This window comes from Mustelus asterias, chromosome 8 (genome assembly GCF_964213995.1).
Source record: "Mustelus asterias chromosome 8, sMusAst1.hap1.1, whole genome shotgun sequence".
In the NCBI taxonomy this organism is placed as follows: domain Eukaryota; kingdom Metazoa; phylum Chordata; class Chondrichthyes; order Carcharhiniformes; family Triakidae; genus Mustelus; species Mustelus asterias.
Window position 1 is genome coordinate 65,099,799 of NC_135808.1, and position 17,793 is coordinate 65,117,591.

Below are 17,793 nucleotides of genomic sequence, written 5' to 3' on the forward strand. Positions count from 1 at the left end.
AGCATTCAAATCAAAGTGCCTGGGGCAGGGAGAAAACGTGCAAGTGCCACAGCTTTATCAAATGCAATTGTTTAACTTCTGTGGAAATACAAGCATGCTTTAATATAATTCTTCTCTGGGACTTGTTTTTTCACATGCAAACTATTCCTCAATAGCAGTCAAGACATTTTTGACATTAGTTTTCAGCAAAATATTTTAGAAGGTCAAGTTTGCATGCAGAATCCGAAAATAGACAGCAACTTGAGAAATAAATATCCAGAAATAAAGCCAAGCTACTTGGGTTTGGCTAAAGTTTGCGAGTGTTGGTGCTTTAGGAGGGTTCACCATAAAATATCCGAATTTTACAGAAACCATGGAAATTGTGAAATGCGCACCAGTCTGAATGCACATGGTCCACACAATAAAAGCCTTGATTTCTCTTAGGAATGAGTCACACAATGACCATTTTCATATTTATAATGCTGTTGCATAGGCCCTGACCACAATGCCATAGGGCATTAGCACATGGTGCAGCACTTCTACTGATTAACTCTGTCAGGTCTCATCACTATCACATCAGTGCAACTGCCATCATTCATTAGCTTTCGTGACTGTTCAAGCAAAATGCTTCTGTTTTAGCTGCAAACCATGCAACCTAGAAAAAACCATAAGGAAATTTTAACAACAAGAGAAAGCTAACCAACTGACTTCAAGGAAATGGAAGTGGAGACATTTGTACTTCACATTGGAGCATTAAGTTGAACTGTGATGCCAGCAGTGCTGTTAAGCAACAGATAACAAAGACAAGGTGATAATGCAGCAAATTGTTTTTTGCGCTGGTGGGATGAGTTGTATGCTTTTGGGGAAAAAAATTGCTGCTGCACCCTATTTTCTTACTAATTTGCTTCTCTTCTCTGCCGCAGATGGTGAATGTTTGTTGGATTCCAGTTCCACGGTGTTGGTCATGCTGTTACCATGCCCAAGTTTAGAACCAGAAAGCACCAAATGTGCTGTGACCACAGTGAGCCAAGACAAATCATATACTCCCTTCATCTGATCCACACTTTTGACAGGGACAGTGATAAACTGTAAAAACAGCTAATTTCCATTTCTAAAGCAGAGGTGCTATGGCAGTCATAAAGTGCCTTATTTCCCCACCCCCCTCCCCGCTATTGACCCAATATTACTCCTGAGAACACTTGGACATTTCCCACTTACATCGATTATACAAAACTGACCACACATTTTGAACCAATTGAGAAGCCCAGTTGTCTGGAATGGATAAATCAGATGAAGCTGGCCTCCCCCTTCGTTCTCTATAAAAATGCAAATTTTTCCCCACACATCTGAAAAATTACTAAGCTCGGGAATGGGAAACAGGAATTAAATCACCACTCAACTTCCAATCATAAAATGCAGTAAACAAACATACATCAGCATGGAAGACTGAAGTGACAATCTAGGAAGAAACGAGTACAGAAGGAAGAACCTTTTAATTTCTGGTTGGATGGAGGGACAAGGGAATAGAGTATTTTCAAGGCCTGAACACAAGGCAATATATTTGCAGTCAAAATTTTTGACATTCACCCTATCAAAATGGGGAATTAAAAATTTATTAAAAACTCACTTGTGGCTGAACCCAGAAGATTTTTTGAGGATTTTTCTTCTCGAGTACCATAATCCAGTGGGTAATCTGTTTGATAGCAATGACAATACAAACATTTTCACAACAGCTACATGCAAACATTAGATAGCATTGAGTGCATAAGCTGCTAAAATTGAAGAAAGCAGCTGTCAAAATTGTTTCAAGATTTTTGATTAAGATCTCCACACAGTAGAAATAATGCACTACACACGTAAAGCCATTCTGCGCTTTCAGAAACAAATGCTTATGGTAGCTTCATTTTTCATGAGCCCAGACTCAATTCTGAATCTCTGCAAAACAGTGCAACCACACACTGCCAAAATCGAAGCACAAACAGAAAACAAAAACAAGCTGTGGTTCTTTACTTCTTTTAGAAATCAAGATCAAGTTACTGTTCCAAAAAGCTAATTTCCTTATTTTATCAAAATCGCTTTAATAGTGACTTGCAAAACACATGACTTCATCCACTCTTTTCTCCAATTTCCCAGGCAGAGAGTGGGCCATTAGCCTCAAAGTAATGTGCTCTGCATGGTTGTTGTCTAAATGGACAAAGCAGCCCAAGGCCTACTCTGTCAAACAAAAGTAAAAATACTGCAGATGTTGGAAAAGCGAAATAAACAGAATATGTTGGAAATACTCAGCAGGTTATGTAGCACCTGTGGCGAGAGAAATGGTTAACATTCCAGGTCAATGACCTTTCATCAGAACTCGTCACATTTGCATTTGGTGACACTGAGTTCTAGTTTTGTTTTAAGTAATACATCCTTATTATAGTTAATGGGTACTAAAGGTAATGCCTGTCTACAACTTTTGTAAGAACTGAAACTTAAAGCTGATAGACTAGATCCAGTTACAAAACAACTGTTTGCACCTTTCTCAATGTTAGCATTTCTCCAATTTGAGTTTTAATCCATCATTCTATATTGAAGAATGTGCATGGAAGTCTTTGCTTTAAGAATAAAGAAGCATTTGCATCAAATTTTAACTGCCTAAAGAACAGCCTTCATACAATGTCAACAATTTTGGACAGATACTTAAGTCCACTGTTTAAATCACAATTGATATTTAGCTTAGTCTCCAACAGAGAACTAATTATCAATACGTCCATCGTAATAAAGGATTCAAGCAGAAAAATGTTATGCAGAATATATTGCATTTTATTTTTGAAAGACCACTTTGTTGAGTCAGTATCTTTATTTGTGATGCATATTTCCACCCAAAACTCTTTCCCTAATTTTCCACCTGCTCTGTACCTGGATTGTTAATCTAAATTAAGTTTGACAATGTGTCTTGACTGAGCAAGGCAACTATGCCTCACATACTGCCGGCCTCACCATACAAAACAGTGTTTAGGAAATGTTACGGGAGTGGGTGCAGGAGGGAAAAAAAAACTACATCGACGACTATTTATTTTTAGCTTTCAAAAGTCAAAATAAAAAATAAATTGGACATGTAGCGATTTATTGAACAAAAACAACGCATTTAAAGTCAACAGTCCAGATTAAAATGGTGTCCTTTTTAAAAAACTTTGCATCACTATAACTTTATATATAGGAATTCATTTGAAAAAAAAGGTACAATATATCACACCTCAATTGTAACAAAAAGGCAAAGAAAACTCACGCCCCATACCTATCTGTCCACTAAGTTCATCACGTGCTTAAAGAAAATCAGCACTGTAACTCTGGCACATAATACTTTCAGTGAACATACATTTCTTTCCTTTGCTATTACAAACAAATAATTATTTAATTCTGTTCTATAGAACTGTCAACTGTGACCAAGACTTCACAATTTAAGGTGCTTGGGACTGCCAAACCTACATAGTTTCTCAGAGCATTAGCTGTAGAATAAAATGTAATGCCACATAACTTCAGTAAGTTGAGTCATTGGTAGCACTAAATTCTGAGTCACCCCAGAGACCATAGGAAAACCTTGGCTGACACTTCAATGCAGTTCTCTCATCAGTTCTGTACTGTTTGCAGGTACAGTCTTTCAAACGAGACCTGAAATTAACCCCAATTGCTTTCTGATGTACACAGAAGATCCCATTAGAAATGGGAAAGGGGAGGCTTCTCTGCTCTGTACAATATTTAACCCTGAGCCAAAACCTAACCATTACCTTATTACTGGTTTGTGGGTCTTTGTTGCATGCAAATCAGTTGCTATGTTTCACTACATTACAACAGTGACTTAGTTAAGTGCTTTGGAGTGTCTTGAAGTTACAAAAACATACAAATGAAAATGTATACTTTCTTGAAATATGACATTTTTCTAACTGTTGGCTGAAATTAAACATCAAGCTGCTTGATGTCAAATGTTAATTGTGGGATTGACCTACTCTGTCAGACTTGCATTGAGTGAATGTTAATTTAAGATGGGCATTAAGTTTGACGTATTAAGATTTAATATACCCATGCCCATTGTAGCCTATTAATATCTATTAGTGGCAAGAAACCTATTTTAATTTTAAGGGGCTACACTGAAGTTAAGTAGACAATGGAACTTCTTAAATTAAAAAACGTGGATGGAGAAGGAATGAGGGAAAGGTCAATCAATAGTTAAAACCTAATGCCAAGAAACATCCCGGGGGGGGGGGAACGACGGAGGGGACGGACGGACACCAAAACATTTTAGCCGCATCTCACATCAGGTGAGTAATCAAATATAAATAGATATGGAAATTTTTTGTTGTTTGCTTCCATCTTTTAAATAGATGGAATTGCGTTCATTTTCTCCCAGAGCACACAAAACAACCAACAAATTATAGGATGAGAGTCAATTGGTACTCTCCAATCAAGTAAATACAGCAAAAAATGAACCTCGTTCCAGTTGGGCGTCCTATCGTATGGTGGTATGATAAGCAGGCAGGGTCCCCCTGGCAATTCCCTATGCCACTGAAATGGAGAACCGGATTCGAGAACAAACTGCACTACACCAATTCATTCCAACAGCATGCTGTTTCTCTGGCATACTCAGCATCAAGATTTTGCTGCCCATTTTTCATTGCCTAATGCATACGACTTCTACTTGAGGCTGGGAAAGGAATCTGATATTTATATCTTTGTGGCCAAAGTGTAACCAAAAATAAAATTAATGACAAATTCACTCTCTCCAACGAAGCAGACATCTTGTGTCTTCCCATTAACCAAAAGCTGGAAAACCTTGGTTAATGGAGGGGCAGAAGGAAGCGGATGAAGAAAATCTAAATGAAAATAGCGAGACAACAATGGAAGTCAGAAATTCTTATTTTAATTACAATGGGTATGCTCTGCTGCTGCCTAACATCACTTTCCACCAAGTTTTTTCTCCTTGGACGTCTCATCCCATTCCCAAAGAGAGTTCAATTTTCAATAATTTTAATATGCTTCTTTAGGTGGTGACAATCTCTTTTGATGGACTTAAAGAATTTAATGAAGTATTAAATCTTAATAAATTGTTAAGTAGGAGCTGATAGAAATAGCAAGTGCTCAAATCAGCCACAAAATACCCAAATCATTTCTGCTTACATCGAACATTGAATGAAATCTAAGTAGAAAGACTTCAAAACTGAAAGCCATTTTACTGAGCCATATATAAAGCAACATATGATGATTGTGAAGAATTCACCCATCCCTAGGTGCTAGAAATTGTTTAGATGCTTTCAAAACTAGAAATGCAGTTGAGAAAAATGCTAGAAACTGAAAAAGTTGAGACAAGTTAGATAGGATGGGGAGATACTTGAAGAGTAAATGCAGTAGCATAAACTAGTTGGGCCATATGAACCATTTCTGTGCTGTACGTGCTCTACGCAACACAAAGCATGCCTACTCAAAGTGAAGATTTTCCATATTGAAGAGATAGTTGCTTAGCATGAAATACCTCCATGTGGAATTGAACATATGCCGAAACTATTTGTCAGTCCAAAGTACATAAATAAACATTAAACAGTGGCAGTTATAGCCATTTGTTTTATTTCAGTGCGAGGCTTGAATTATTTCATGCACATCTAACTTACAAATTCCCAATACAGTACTGCCATTGACCAGTCTACTCAAGCTTACATAATGCTCAACAAACATGACAGGCAAACTGGAATGATGGAAGTTTTAGCGGTCTTTAACCAGACCAGTAGGGAAAGCAACTCACAATGGGAATTTTTTCACATTATGGAGACACAGAAAAGGCTACGCTATGTGATTTCAGCCTGCGAACTGCTTTCCTTCGATACCGCCTTACTCAAGTAACTAACCACAAGTCATCATGGAAATTTTAAAAAACATAAAATCTCATACCATAATCTTCATCAAGGTATTCCAGACGCTCTGCATTGTACTGCGATTCAGCAATTTCTTCATATTCCTCCACCATGCTGGTACCAAACACCCTGCAAAAAATTGTGTCATTACTTCTATTGCAAAAAAGGATTAGAAAACACCTACTAATCAGCCACCCTTCCCTCTTTTAAAATACACTGATCAGTCATGTGGGACTACCAGGTGGTATTGTTTTCTTCCTCTCGTTCTCTTTACTTTCAAGGGAAGGCAACAAGTAAATGCTGCGAGAACGTAGGGTTAACCCAACTTTCATAAACGAGTGAACAAATAAAACTTAAATTTGTCCATTGCCATAGTTTTAGCTTGTTTCTCCTCCAAAACCTTTGGCTTTTGTACTCTATGATTCTCAAAGGTAAGTGTCAATATTACACCCATCAAATGCTTGTATCTTAATCTTGAGATCTAGATTAGGTTTCAATAATATGCATTAGATAACAAGCAGTGAGCCCTATTGCAAATAAAATCAGCTTCGCTTTCTTGGATTTTCATAGCTGTCACTTAGTTTCATACAAGACTGTCAATTATTTTGAAAAAGCAGCTCAGACATCCTCCAAGACTAACAGTTCGATTAAATCTCAATGTCCAGCATTCTTGTCTGGAACATGCTTTGTTTCTTATGCTTTTGCTGCAGGCTAAACCCTATGCATTGTAACTAGATTTATTTTTTCAAGCAAGAGTTACCAAGCTAATAGAACCATAGAAATAATAAAGCGGACCATTCTGCCCATCTTGTCAATGTGAATCCAAAGACACCCAGGTGCCCTTTCTAACCCCACCTACCTGCACATGGCCCATAGCCCTGCAACTTACAGCACTTAAGGTGCTGATCGTTTTTAAACGCATTGAGAATCTCTGCCCTGACTACCAACTCAGGCAGTGAATTGCAGACACCTACCACCCTCTGCGTGAATCCTTGTGCCATTTAAGCTGTGACTCCTGGTTTTTGAACTCTCTGCCAAGGGGAACAGGCTCCTCCTGTCTACTCTCGCCCTCCCCCTCAGTTTTGCAAACCTTAATCATGTCACTCCTCAGTCTTCTCTGTTCCAAGGAAAACAACCCCAACCTCTCCCATCTCTCCTCGTAGCTACAATTTTCCTGCCCTGGCAACACTCTAGTAAATCTTCTCTGCACTCCCTCTGGAGCAATTATGACCTTCCTATAATATGGTGACCAGAACTGTACACAATACTCCTAGACAAACAAATATACTGCATTTTATTCAAGCTTTATGGTTCTGAGCTAATGCAAGTGCCTGCCTTCTGTTTAGTAACTGCCAGTGAAAGTGAAATCAGATGCTAACATAGTTTCTACACAGTTAGGATTCCAGGGTGTGATCTCTGGGGGGGGGGGGGGGGGGGGAGCACTGTTTGGAAAAGTGGCCTTTATTTTCTCTGACATCAACACTGGTTCATGCATTATGTCAGTGAACCTCAACTAAAGTCTTACCTTATGAGGCTAAGGGGACAAAAATGTTCTGAACCAAAGTGCGATACTAATTCCACCTGTGAAAAGGCAAGTATTGAATTAACATAAGTCAACAAATCAATTATGGGTTAGGAGTAAAATGTGGGTGAAATTATTTAGAAAGAAAACAATTCAGAAATAAGAACAGAAATTCTATGGAGTGACATTGCAAAATAGGAAAGTGTTAGCATGTTACATTTCAAGTGCAACTTATGAAAAAACAAAATGTAGAAAACAATTACTAAATCAGTCTTACAACTTGCAACATAGTAACAGTTTGTAAAGGGATTCTCTTGTATAATAATGAAAAAGCATGTCCCGGTAATGTAATTTGATTACACTGCATGCTCTTATTCAGAGAGGACAGCAAGATTTCTTTACATATTCACCTATGAAGTCAAACAACAAGGAGATCCACAATTCCTTATACAGGGAAATTTAGAAATTAATCTATGGGGCACAAAGACCCATGGGCCACCAATCTCAAACGTTCACTACATGTAAATGCAACAAAAGCAAAAAACATTCAAAAGAAAGCAAAATCAATTCATTGGAAGCTGTAAGACTTGGATTTAATGAGCCATGAAGATTTATTCAACGTGATTATAAATCTAGGATTTATTTACAGCACTAAAATGACTTCCAACTAATTAGAAATGACTGAAAATTGTATACATTGGAAATCAGATCACAATTGTAAACAATTCATAGCTTAGCATGATTTTTTTTAAAAACATGGTATTTCAGAAATTACAAGATTTCATACACTCCTTTTGAAGGGAATGTAGCCTGATGAGTTCATTTATCAAATGGCTCATGTACCTAAACATATTCAATTTACGAATTCAGTTTGGGAAACATGTTCACGTGCTTCCTTTCAAAAAGAAATTTACTAAAATGGTATTCGGCAAGAGTATAGAAACATTGAAGTTATATGGTTGCAAATGACTTTCACAAATATTAGTAAAGTATATCCAAATATATTACTGGTTCACAGAACGGTTTTCTTTTTAAAAGGAATTTAAAAGCTGATGACCTTAACAGACTCAAGTTTGATGAAAATCCAGTATGCGCTGAAATAATGCTCCAGTATGTAAATAGATATGGTACTTAAAGCTCAAGTTAATAAGATTAATTTTTTTTAAAAAACATTTTTAAAAGAAAACAATGAACAAAAGAATAAATTTTACTTTTTTTTTTAAAAAAGAACTTAAAATTGAACCAGCTGTCTGGCAATTCAACTTCTTACTGATGATGAATTGCCAAAATAGAGGTTAAACTACTCATCGTCACTCATTTTTAATGCAAGACCAGCAATTTAGGTCAGTGATTGAGACAGGCAGCAGCTGCCTGACAACGAAGCTAGTGACTATTCTCAGCTCACTTGGCGTGTTTTTTTATATGAATTGTATACAACGTCATAAATCCTTATTTTTTGGAAATTGGAAACAAGGGTTTTAGTAGAATCCATAGAAACTTCCACATCATGACAATGCTGGAAACATCACTGAAATATATTCGTTGTTTAAACACAAATCAGTCTTCCACACATTCAGCACACAATGCTCTGTGCTAAAGCTTCAGTCACCACATGGGGAATATTAGTGGTAACTGGCAGGTTTCAATCTGACTGGGAGATTAACTAATTCATTGAAATATTAGATTTATTGGACACAGATTTTCACCAAACTTCATGAAGTGATTTGAGGGTATTAAGACAGTGACAAAAGTAAAAATATAAAATTCCCCACTTGCACTAGCGTTGCTATTAAAAGAGACATTTACTCAAGCAAGCTTGTTTTGCAAATGCACATTACTTAATAAAATGCATGCAATACTGGATTTCATGCATGCTTGCAGTGCCTCCAAAAAGGAATTTTCCAATCCAGGGTTTAACTTCTAATAATGCTAACCTTTATGTATTTGATGAACATCTGAAGCAAGAGAAAGGGATAAAAGATGTCAGTAAGAGTAGTAACAGTCAAGATAGATTACTACATGCTACAAGCTCAAACAGTATGATTATTCTCAAAATTCCCCCTCCCACCCCATGGTTTCCTCCAAATATTGTGCTCTAAAGATGGACTGAAAGAAATATTAAGACAAGCAGAAAAATCTCTATCCAGATACATAGAAATCTAGAAAGCTATAATCCACAGTGAAATTACTGAAAAGTTTAGGAACAGTTGTATAGAATATTTGTGAAACCTCAATTTTACTGATTTTAAGGCTTTACAGAAATCTCAAGCCTTGCATACACTGCATTATACTAATTTCCAATTGATGTTAAATCAGCACTATGTTTCAGTAATTTCAAAAAGATCTCCAGCCATTTCTCAAGCGACAGCATAGTGCCTGAAAGTATTAGCTTTCAGTTATAAAAGAGGTCTTTATGCTGGAAAATAGTTCTTTAGCCAATACATTCGCAACAGAGACTCCAGGCCAGCAGACTGCAAATCCAAATCAACTAACACTCCAACCTCCTGTCCTTTCACCAAGGGAGTCTTGCTGAGTTGACAAGGAAATCAGTGTACGATACTGGAGTGCCCCATTTCACGGAGAGGTGGAAAATAAAGCAAGCAAAGTACTCGTCTAATCCTATAAAAAGTATGTCTTTTGGTTAAGCAAAGGCCATCATGAATGCTCAGAGAAGCTGGCACTTCAGAGAAAGTAATAAAAAAAATTAGAGTTGATTCGTGATTGCTGCCATCAAAATGCAATCACAGCAGAGCAATTACAAAATATATAGTTGACATTCTACGTTTTATCAAAACAAGAAAATCACGAGACGAGAATCTTCAATCCACCTATGAATTGTATATAACCTACTGACTTCTCCATGTAAAATTTGAAGTTTTGTGGGTAGCTTTGAAAACAATAGTTTGCCATCTTGGGGAAAATTGCCGTTGTTTTGATTAATATAGAATTGCTGTCTGAAAATGTAAATACTTTTAATGAACAACCCAAGGTGATGCGTTGCTGTTGAGCGCCCTCTGGTGGTATGACTGCAGTTCAAAGTGCACTTTTAAATAGGTCATTGAACATTTGAAATGTTAGCTTCAACAGCCTCCAGTGAAAATGCTTTGTGTATAATTTTCTATGCATTATGCTTGGTAGATTCAATATACAACCTCAATCAATCTTCACTGGCTATTTTCAGAACTATGACTTGCCTGATGTGCACAAGTCTCTCAAACATAGTCGGGAATGTGGAGGAAACGTAAGTGCTATCAAGATTCTTCTTTTTAAACCTGTCTTAGTCAAAAACCAGTCACAAGTATGCTTGTACTGGGGTCCCTCTGGGTGCACAAGTCTTGTATGCCAGGAATTGGTTGCATATATAGCACTGAATAAACCATTCAAGGTCAAATATTTACATGCAACATTCAAGGTTATACAGTAGCTTACATTGAGTACACATTACAGCAAAACTTAACAACATGGACACCATTTGCAGATCTGGCAGATAATGCAGGTCACAATACTGTCAGAAATTCATGAAACAAAGTATTTACTACCAAACAGCATTATAATGATTGGAGCCAGAGTAGACTTTCTATTCACATTTTCCCCTCCATTTTGACATTTGTAGTTCTTACCTTGACATACTTGGCATACATTTGCTCATCTAAAGGAAAGCTTTGCACAGTTCTCTCATCCAGGGCGTGGAATGTTCCTAGTTTAACCCATTTATTGGTGGGATACCTGCACGTGAACATGGACATGAGCCAAAAACAAATTGGAGTACAAAAACCATTAAGTATTAACCATAGCTATATATTAAAAAAAACAGTAAACTTCAATTTCTGTGAAGGGGTAAAGTGGGCACTAGCAGATCAGCTGAATGTTATATGCTGGTACATAATGGACGCAAGTTGAATTTTACTAACCCAGCAGTTAAATTGATATACACTATCTTGATGGCCAACAGCGGTGTTGCACTGATTATTATGTAGCTTACATATCTTGAGCACATTATTTCCAACTTAAAAACAAAACATACCTGTCACTGATAGAAACTAGAAAGTCCTTTGGTGTAGAGGAAAATAACTCAAAGTTTGCAATGTCAAGTTGTCTGACTTGGATTGGTTCACATAACTCTATTACAAACCTGTGGAGAAGAATGTCATATTCGGGTGTAATTAAAAACCTAAAAAACTAAGCCAATCTTTAGGATTTTTTTGTTCATCTGCATGACCAATGTGAAAAATCAGAACAATACATTAAGTATACACCTGCATTATTTAATTTGGAAGTACATGGTCTTTTCATACAGTCTTTACATTGCTTCCTCATGTCAAGAATTGGAACTTACCAAATTTTGGCGCTGCATGGGTTTAACATGTACAGGTCCATATTTTCCATTAGAATTGCTGAATTGCTCTGCAAGGCAATATTTTAATATGACCATAAGCACTTAACATTTTTATACTGATAGATAACCAAGTACAAATGCTTGCTCTTGACATATTGCTAAAATTATATTTTCATAAAAATGATAAAAGCACTAAGAGAATGTAAAAGTTTGAAGTTTTGAACTCACCCATCCCTTATAACTAATGAATGTTTACCATCAGGAGGCAACATTAGGGAACTGAATAATTTTAGTGTTCAGCAACAAAGAACATTTTCAGAACAGCTACAGCACAACAGCTTGCATTTATATAGCAGCCTTTAATGTAGTAAAACATCCCAATGTACTCGCTATATTGTACAGCAAATTCCACTGGCCTCAATCCACAACTTAACTCCCAACCTTGAAAGGGAGGTTTATACAGCATCAATACGAAGTTATTTTTATTTTTGACATCTCATTGCCCTACTCAAAGTATTGAGACCGAATATTGGTGGTAAACTGGGTCAACACTAATCCAAACCCATTTCACCTATTACCCATTCACCTAACATTTCCAAAAACATCAAAAAAGGTCATAATTGTGTGATGAGCCACTGTGCTATCCAGTTGTCACGGGACACAAAACAATAATGTTACTGAATACCATCAATATGTTGTGGATATCGCCCGGTCAAAATTGGGAACATCCATTCAGTAACTCGAAATTGGAATAATTAGCACTATATCTAAAATCAAATAAGTGGACCATCATATTTAAATGCAACTTATACCAGATTGAGACTCCAAACAGGGCAACCATTATCTCCTTCACAAATAATAATAAACACTGGAATGATTATGAAAGAGGGTGAATTAAAGGGGTTGAAGTCTATTTTAGTGGGTGTAGCTGCAGGTCACCAGGGCAGGAGTCAGCACTGCCCGAGGTGGGGGATAGAGGAGGAGGAAGAGGGTGATGTGGGAGACCGGTGGTGGTGGTGGTGGTGGTGGTGGTGGTTGGGGGGGGGGGGGGGGGGGTCAACAGATAAAGTTTCCAAAAGTCTAAAGTTATATGAACATCTGAAACATTCAAAACCTGAAGGAATAACGAGCAATGCCGTAATTTAACTGCCATAGGCAGATTAGCAGAAATTAATAATTAAAAAAGGTACTTAAACCACCCGAAATATCAATGGTGAATTTCATTCATCTGTTGCGTGAATACAGCAACTTTGTGGCATTCAAAGTTCAAGGTGCAATTGCAAGTCATTGTCAAGACAGATAGCAAATTGCCATTTAAGTTGATGGTACAATCCAGATAACTCAAATATTCACATTTAACTCTCAGATTTGCCCCCTTAAATTACTATATCATTTACCTCGAAATAACAGCCAGTGTCATGAGCTTTATCCTGATTGTGATCGCAAGTTTTGCACAACTAACTGCAAATCAACTTGCTAGTCTCCCTTCCTCCACTAATTCCAAATTAGCCAAAACTTTGCTGAGTCCTGCTTTACTATCACCCTAGCCCTCGCTGAACTACACTGGCTCGCTGTTCTCCGTTGAACGCAAGAACTTCATATTTTAAGTTTTACCTCCTCTTCATCCTACTCCCACACTTTCCTCCAGACCTATATTCCCCTCAAATTCTGTGCCCAGCGATTTGAGCACACAACCCCCACTCTTCACTCCACCACTGGCACCTTTGATGTGGAGATGCCAGCGTTGGACTGGGGTGGGCACAGCAAGTCACTCAACACCAAGTTAAAGTCCAACAGATTTATTTGATATCGCAAGCTTTCGGAGCGCTGCTCCTTCATCAGGCGAGTCACCTAACGAAGGAGCAGCGCTCCAAAAGCTTGTGATACCAAATAAAGCTGTTGAACTTTAACCTGGTGTTGAGAGACTTCTCACTGGCACCTTTAGCAGCAGAGATCCTACTATCAAATTTTCTCCTAAAAAGATCTCCACTTCTCTCCCCTTCAGAGATCTCAAGCAGGTTTTGGTTACCCTTTCAAGTCTCTTTCATACAGGAAATACTTTGGGAGTCTTTTGAGTTAAAAATTATGCCACTCAGCAGTGCCATGCAGGAAGGTCTCCACTTTTAGCATTGGACACAGAATCAGAAACATTAATGTAGCACAACAAATGAAGTACAATAGGATACAATATAACCTACAGCAGGCATTTTCATTATTTTAATAAAACAACAATAGCTCTTGAAGGAAAATATAATACCTTTGCTTCTGGATTTGCAGCCAGAATTTTGGCTCCACACTCTACAGAGGCATAGTTATTGAAGTTTTTCTGGAGCTTTTTAGCAGAATGGAGTACACCATTAGAAGTATGCAACGATTGGCCTGAAAGAAAGTCATTTGCATTACCAAAAACTGTTCCTATTAGTCCTAACTTCAAGTTCTCACTTTCCATTCACACATTCCAGTGATCCTTTCATTTCCATAACTGACAAGGAATCCCAGTGACAAAAAAAATCTACCATTAAAATACCAAGGTGCAGAATAATAATCCAAAATGGTTTATCTTTAAACTTTCTAGGATCTGCAAACAAAATCAAGACTTTCCCACATGGGAAACTGTGTGACACAAGCCAGAGAAGGGAGTAAGAGAAGTGCAAAAACTACCTTACATCGACTGCTGGAAATTTAGGATCAACTGCATTGGGAGGCGCTAAAGTGCATATTATGGAAAAAAAGTTAACAGAATCGGATCGATATCGGAGAGTGATTGAGCAATGGGGCCAAACAAAATGGGACTGCAGAGTCTCTACTGATCTTGTGCTTTTATACGGTTTCTATTTCCTCAGGTAATCTCAAAAACAAATTTCTTAATGACCAGCACGTCTCCAACGCTTACTTTTCTCCTTCTCTTCCTCCATAACTTTCTTTTTCCATTCATCAAATGAGGGAATGTCTCCTGAATCCTTGGATGGAATCACAGAAGAGGAGTCACCAGTATCTACTGCTCTTGAAACTTCAGTATCCTACACAGATCAAATAAAATTTAGTTCACACAGGCTTGAATTTAAATACTGTTAATATTTGGCATTGATAAATGATATACTGTCGCAAAGACAAGAATGTTAAACGTGATTGACCAGGTAGGATAAAATGGCATTTCGTATTTTTGCACACTTTGATGAGGTTACATACATTAATTAGATGGTCAATTATTTACCCCCGTCTCAATCTTAATCTCATGAGTCAGAGCAGCATTTTGTAATGTTGAGCCAAAAATTCCTAAATTGGAGAAAACAAACTACTCTCCCCATCATTCAATAAGATCATGGCTGATCAGATTGCAACTAACTCCACTTTTCTATTTGACCCCATAACTCCTTGTTGATTCAAAATCTATCTAACTTGAATATGGCATGATGCAGTGACAACTGAAGACAGCAATTAAGGAAAAAAAGTTGAAGTGGCAAACGGCTAGCGTTACAGTATTACTCCATGTCAAATGAGCTTCTGAATTGGATCATTTCCCTACAGTCACTCACTCCCATCTATTGCTGTGTGAATGGAATTGAATTTGGACTTGAAAAATCAGAATGTTAAGTCCCAAAGATAACAAAAGCACCACGCGCTCAAGATTCTGACCGATTGTATTATTTTTATTTTGTATAATTCCTTTGACATTAGTGTAGTCAGTGCCAACGACGGAGGAATTTCAAGCACAAACTCAGTTGAGAGCAACTCAAGTTCACACAAAATTATGTACTAGCTTTGATAGCAATGGACAGGCCCCACCAACTAAACTTGCCACTCTTCCAAGGCGAATCACCACCACTGGGAGTTTCTGCTAATTGCACTTGCTGGCAGAGATTCAAGAAAGCTTCAAAATGTGGATTGTTTGGGCGTGAGGGCACAAACAGGAAGGTTTCAAATGATTTTAAGTTGATGAAGTAACTCACTACTGTACCTCAACTTGACTAGAAAGTGTGTTCAGAAGATTTTTTAGGTAATTTAAAATAGAATTATTTGCAGGTGTCAAATTTAAATGCTCATCTGTGTGTAATAAACCTATTGTCAGCTGTATAACCAAAGTTACCACTCCCAAAAGCATCAGGGGATATTGTTAAAGCAATTTTGTTTCTTGAAAGATATTTAATAATGATGCCCGATTGCACTGGCTCCCAGCAGATTCTGTATTCACTGATATGCAAAACATTTGGTGGAAACTTTGGACCCGAGGTGAACACTTCTGAAAAAGGCAGGGATTTTAGACTGTATTCACAGTGGAATCGCTGATTGCACTCAAGCAGAAATTCTACCCTCCATGTTTGTCTCTTAGAAGTTGAAAAGTTGAATCATATTTTTTCCCTATTGTATGCTCACAGATTACCCAAGCTTGACAATATTACAGACTCGCTCCAAGAGAAAAAAAATATATAAAAAGAAAGCAATTCTCTTCAATTATTTTAATTTGGAACCCAATTTCACTCAGTCTTCATTTATTTAATATTGGTAATTTATTTTACTGATAAATTAGGATTAATTGCCAACATAGACTGTTCTGCTTATTTCTCCAGTGCAGCAGTATAAATGGACTGCCCTGAAGTGATTTCAGGGAGCGCTGGGTAAATTTTTCTTTCTAAAAGAAAACTGCCATTAAATGTCAAGTACTTCGCAGATGCTCTACATTAGGTTTATAAAACAAAGGAGACACAAACAAGGGTACTTAACATGTCACACCCACTGCAAACATTGACAATAGTATTTTCAATTAAGAGACAGCAAGGAGCACTTGAAGCATCGGGCTGTCCCAAAGACTGCAAAATGGATAAACAAAAAAAGTCAGACGGCACTCGTACTTACTTCCGCCAGCTCTTCATTCAGCAATTCCTGTGATGCGTTAGACATTTTCTCCTCTACTGGCTTCTGTTCATCAGCTTCAGGCAAGATTGTCTTTGGAATTTCGGAAAGCTCAGATTCAGGTGTGCTTCCTTTGCCATTCGAAGAGGTTTCCCTACCATCACTAGGTTTTTCTGAAGGACTAAAAGTTTTTTAAAAAACCTCAATGCACCATACTGCATGCCAAAAAATATTCTAGACAAATTATTTTTTCTTTTATAACATTGAGCTTGTGCTTATAATAATGATGAGAAGCAAGCAGAACATGAAAGCAATGAGATACTGCAGATCCAGCACAGCAGAGAAAGTAGAGGCTCATTCGATACTCACCCTTCAGATAGGCTAACATAGGAGGGGGGCTTGCTTTGAGGAATAGCCTCACTTTTCCCTCCAGCATCACAGTCAGCTTTTGACTGCTCATAGTTTAATACAGGAATATCATCACTGGAATTTTCTATTGCACTAAGGGAAAGAAATAATGATACTATTTAACATATTGTTTCACTCAAAAAACTTTCCTTCAACCTGCCCTGACTATTCTAAATTGGAAACCTAAAACGAAACAAAAAAACCATGCATATACAAAGCTAAATCAAAGACACCAAAATACTATTGTCTATGCAAACCAAATTCAAGTTTTTAAAATTGAAGGGTTGCTATGACCATAGCAGATATTATTTGCTAAGCAATCCAGATCCCAAAGGGAAACCTGTCTTTTTGATCATAAACGCTCTTTTTTCATACTTTGAAAGCAAGGAGGAAAAGCTACTAAACCCAGAAGGACAATCACACCTTCAGCATTTCAAAAGATTTATTCACAACAAAAAAAGTTACACATATGAGATTAAAGTTACACAGATCAGAACAACCTCCAAAAAAAAACCATCTTGGCTAAAACACACAAATAAACAAATCCTCTTGGCAACTCCCCATTATCCAAGACAAAGTTATACCACACGACTCCTCCAACACTTGGGGAAATCCAAATGAAAGACTCAGAAACAAATTGCCCTTCTGAAAACAAAGACTTTTCTGGCTTGACTGCTTCAAATTCACAACTTTCATTCCTTCTCCCAGCACATTTCCCCTCAAATCAACTCAACGCCTTTCCTTAAATATCATCTCAGATGCCATTGCCTTCTTTGAACTCAATTTACCAAATATAGGAATCTTTCATGTTTTAC

General features: G+C 37.4%; 1 protein-coding gene across 6 annotated transcripts in view; it reads right to left on the bottom strand.

Annotated features, from left to right (window-relative positions):
- suco (SUN domain containing ossification factor) overlaps window positions 1-17,793 on the bottom strand; it is a 77,002-nt gene that overhangs the window by 21,853 nt on the left and 37,356 nt on the right. For 3 of the 6 annotated variants that reach the window (XM_078218079.1, XM_078218081.1, XM_078218083.1), the window contains exons 5-15: window positions 16,940-17,071; window positions 16,574-16,751; window positions 14,613-14,739; window positions 13,977-14,098; window positions 11,720-11,787; window positions 11,408-11,515; window positions 11,004-11,109; window positions 9,318-9,338; window positions 7,387-7,442; window positions 5,899-5,990; window positions 1,607-1,672 (exon numbers count right to left, since the gene is read on the bottom strand). In XM_078218079.1, the coding sequence (XP_078074205.1) occupies window positions 1,607-1,672; window positions 5,899-5,990; window positions 7,387-7,442; window positions 9,318-9,338; window positions 11,004-11,109; window positions 11,408-11,515; window positions 11,720-11,787; window positions 13,977-14,098; window positions 14,613-14,739; window positions 16,574-16,751; window positions 16,940-17,071 (1,076 nt within the window). The remainder of the gene's footprint in view (window positions 1-1,606; window positions 1,673-5,898; window positions 5,991-7,386; window positions 7,443-9,317; window positions 9,339-11,003; window positions 11,110-11,407; window positions 11,516-11,719; window positions 11,788-13,976; window positions 14,099-14,612; window positions 14,740-16,573; window positions 16,752-16,939; window positions 17,072-17,793) is intronic. The other 3 variants (XM_078218084.1, XM_078218080.1, XM_078218082.1) reach the window with 3 other exon arrangements.